The sequence below is a fragment of the Ictalurus punctatus genome, chromosome 1 (assembly GCF_001660625.3).
Source record: "Ictalurus punctatus breed USDA103 chromosome 1, Coco_2.0, whole genome shotgun sequence".
NCBI classification, from domain to species: domain Eukaryota; kingdom Metazoa; phylum Chordata; class Actinopteri; order Siluriformes; family Ictaluridae; genus Ictalurus; species Ictalurus punctatus.
Window position 1 is genome coordinate 26,232,155 of NC_030416.2, and position 4,351 is coordinate 26,236,505.

At 34.3% G+C, this 4,351-nt stretch overlaps 1 protein-coding gene across 1 annotated transcript; it reads left to right on the forward strand.

Moving 5' to 3' along the window:
- Nucleotides 1-1,390: 1,390 nt before the first annotated feature.
- Nucleotides 1,391-3,715, forward strand: si:ch211-198c19.1 (uncharacterized protein LOC100151013 homolog). Its single transcript, XM_047157873.2, has 2 exons — nucleotides 1,391-1,520; nucleotides 1,939-3,715. The coding sequence occupies exon 2, from the start codon at nucleotides 1,948-1,950 to the stop codon at nucleotides 2,452-2,454; it is 507 nt and encodes a 168-aa protein (XP_047013829.1). The 5' UTR covers nucleotides 1,391-1,520; nucleotides 1,939-1,947; the 3' UTR covers nucleotides 2,455-3,715.
- Nucleotides 3,716-4,351: the final 636 nt, after the last annotated feature.

The following is a 4,351-nucleotide window of genomic DNA, read 5'->3' on the forward strand; positions in this document are numbered from 1 at the left end:
CATTATATATTAAATATAATCAGAATTGAAGCTGTTCTGAAGAATTCGCTAAAATTTCTCCAAGCTGATGTGCAAGACTGATACCAGCAACGTTTAGTTGCAGTTATTGCTGCACAAAGGGGTCACACCAGATACTGAAAGCAAAGGTTCACATACTTTTACCACTCACAGATATGTAATATTGCATAATTTTCCTTAATAAATAAATGACCAAGTATAATATTTGTCTCATTTGTTTAACTGGATTCTCTTTGTCTATTTTTAGGACTTCTGAAGAAAATCTGATGATGTTTTAGGTCATTTTTGTGCAGAAATATAGACAATTCTAAAGGGTTCATAAACATTCAAACACCACTGTAAATTTGTATTTAATAATAAGTTACGATGTAAATTTATTAAGATTACTTAATAGTCACTCATATATTTTACTTTCAAATGTTATTAGTAATAAGGATTTGTAATGTGTTTGCCTATTGGCACCCTGTCCAGGGTGTACTCCACCTTTCACCCAATGCTCCTTGGTATAGGCTCCAGGTTCCCCACAACCCTGAAGGATAAGTGATTTAGAAAATTGATAGATGGATGTATTTGCTTGTGGAAAGCTTAGCTCTAGCCCTAATTAAGCTGGTTAGACATACAGTACATGTGGCATAGGTTTTCTTCAGCTAGCAACTATCCTGTCAAACAGATTTAAAAAAAATAATAATAAATAAATAGTAGGCTTCCATTCATCATGCACTTCAGGGTGCTTTGACTCTGCTAATGTCAGACATATCCTATGTTCCTCCACAACTGCTGACAGTATCTTGTTGCAAACAAAATGTAAACAGAATATGACAGATACTAGGGGAAGGATTTCGACCACTGAATCATCGCATCATTGTGCAGTGGAAAGGGGAACATAAGCTCTAAAAGTTCCTGCTAAATTTGTTTTGTGTTGAAACAAATATCAATTTGTTAAGCATTTTTAAGTAACCTGAAGAACGTCCAACACCCAAGTCAAATTCAGATTCAGTCAGTTTAGTCATTGTGGGGTTTAAACAGAAGTTTGTGTGGTTGTACAAGAGGTTTTGAGTGAACAAAAGGGAAAATTGAATTTAGGAAGTGTTCAAAGCCTCTTCTGTATGAATACATTCAGTTTTAGTCAGAAGATCCATGGTGACTAACTTTGTTTAAAGTTGTTTTAAAAGGGTGCAAATTAGAAAGATTTTTTTAAATGAGTAAGATTATTGTATTTGGGAAAAAATAGAACTGACAAAATATATTACAGTTACAATTTTTACACTGTAAAACTTTTTTTTTTTTTTACCTGAAACTAAAGGAAAATACACAGAGAAAACACAAAGAAAAAAAAACACTCAGAGATTGTACCATATCCTGTGTAGTACTGAGGAAATATACATGTGGAGAGAGTTGTTTAACATCTGTTCACACTCTGCTAGCACATCTAACAGACCCTGCTCACTGACGAATCCTAGATACTCATTTAACAATCTTTTCTAGCCTGCCTTATCACTAAGGTAAGACACATAAAACATTTAAGCATAATAGACTGCTATTACAAGCTAATTGTACTTATTTATTTAATTCAATTTAGTTTCCTGGTGTCAAATATCAACAGTTTGGAGACCGCTAATGAGATGCAAGTAGCTTAATATCACAGAGACACTAGTTAATTATGTCAATTTAATGTGCCAGCAATGTGTCAAAATGTAAATGTTAGGCCTGAATCAAATTGGTCTATATTATATGTCAGAGGAAAAACAGATTAAATAAACTAAATTGAAGCTTGCAAAATTATAGATTTTGTTTAACATATATATCATTATCATCTCTTGTGGTATTTTTGCACTAAAATCCTCTTTAATGTGGTATTTACTTCAAGCTAGTAAGTCACAATTCTGAGCATTTTAATATGCTTTTTTTTCTTCTAAATAGACTCACAAGATGGCACGGTGTAATTTCCTTGGATTTGTCTTACTGGTGGCTGTAGTGATTTTGTCCTCTTTGAGGACATTAAACTCGGTGGACGAGCTGAATAAGACAGGATTTGGCAGACCACCACCAAGACACGGACTTGCACTGCTTGTGTGGTATGTTCAAAACTGTATTGACAACAACATGATGTCTCTCTGCGACCCCATGAAAGGTGATTATGGTTTCCATGAGTTCAAGAACACGGGACCAATTTTTCTCCTTCCCAGGCTGAAGGATAAGAAGACATATGGCTACTATACCATAGGAAACCTTCATTACACACATGCCAATGATCTACCCTATGAAGTCAAGAAATATTATAATCGACATGACCCAAAGAGCAACATGGACAGAGTCATTGTGAAGTATAATAAAAACAAGAACAAAATAGAGGAAGTGTTCATATCTGAGCACTATAAAAAGTTAAAGACATATATTGTTGGTTCGTCTCTTATCACTGAGTTAAGACAACAGTAGTTGTCACATTAAGAAATGTGCACAATAATGTTTTCTAGAAAGTTTTATGCAATATATTAAAAGAGGGTGTTTTGTTTTGGTTATATATTTAGTATCTAAAAAAACTCTAGCATTTTAAACTAAATCTATATAGCTTATCTGTACCATATGAAGGATTACCACAAATGATAATTTTGGCAAATATAATTTTATAATGAAAATCTTGTAAATCTTAGAAGTCTTCTGTTAATTAACCTCCATAATTTGTCACAAATTGTGTTTCACAGTCTGTCATGTAAGCGGTTGGTTTCTGTCTACAATCATTATAACTAAGCCAACTTTCACTTCTCAATATTACAGATGTTTCCCTATATTTAGTCACTTCTCACTTTCACTCCCTCTATCTTGCAGCACAAACTAAACATGTATTTTACAATGAATACTTGCCAAATAAATTCTTAAAACTTAAAAGAAATTATAGATGTTTTACTTCATTTTAGTCCTTTATCAAGCAATTATATTAGTTTTATTAATTATATTAGTGTCATTCTAAGATGTGTCGGTAGAACATGAGACTCTTAATCTGAGGATTGTGGGTTTAAACCCCACACTGGGCACCAAACCCAGCCACTGGGGTTGCACCAGCTGTGCCAGTGCCAGTTCCAGGCCCAAGCCTGGATAAAATGGAATGGCTGCATCAAGAAGGGCGTCTGGCGTAAATCCTGTGCCAAACCAAATATGCGGATCATAAACCGGATTTCCATAATAGACACGGGTGATTCACTGTGGCGACCCCTAACGGGAGCAGCTGGATGAAGAAGAGGAAAATCAGGAAAAAAAGAAGTAAAGTAAACACAAAAAGCTTAAATCAAAATATCAAAGAAATCAAAAACCTTGTAAATATGTACATGGAAAAGGTGCAGTGGGTAGTGTTGCCCCTGGTTCAATCTTGATTTCTGGTTACTTGAGAACCTTCACACTAACTCTCAATGGTGGAATGAACCTCAATCCAGACAGAACAATCCGTTACTATATTCAAAAAATGGCTAAAGACCCACCGCTTCCGTGAACACTTAACTAATCCCTAACTTGACCTGCATGTATATATACCTGCTTTTACACTGCTACTCTGTACACTTTGTTCCTCTAGCAGTCAATTTAAAAAATCTTGTATAGTAGCACTACTTGTATTGTTCTCTGCTTCATATATTGCTTTGCTTGTATTTCCTCATTTGTAAGTCACTTTAGATAACAACATCTGCTAAATGAATAAATGTAAATGTAACTGTTACTCTCTGCTGTCAGAGTTTGGTACATTAAATTCTCCCCATGTCTGTGTGGGTCCCACCTCCCTTAAAACATGCAAGTAGATGCATTGGTTATGATAAAAATGCCTCTTGTAGTGTAAGAGTGTGGGAATGAGTTTGGGAATGAGTGTGTGCATGGTGCCCTGACGTCCCATCCAGTGTGTATTGCACAGTGTTACTGTGATAAGTTACAAATAAGATCCAGAAGTATTTACTGAAGCTAATGATGGTGATGGTTTGTGCATGGTACATTCTAACCTGACATACAGTACAAGAAATAGAAGCATAAATAATTTTCTGTTATTTATCAATAATTACCACTGTTCATCATTTTGATTTTCTTTTCTTTCTTATTTTTTTTTTTAAATAAGTAAGTTTTAAATAAATAAGTCTAAAATAACCATGTTCTGCAAAAGGGGTTTACACCTGAAAGAAGAAGTACAGTACTCTACAGGATTAATGATGACTAACTAGAGAACAATATCCTTTGCTTTAACACTTTGCTAAGTGTTGCCACTAATGTTTTACTAATATAGCCCCTAATATTGTCAAAATATTTAATACTAGCAGTGATTTGATTTGTCATAGAAGATGTATATATAATTACTAGC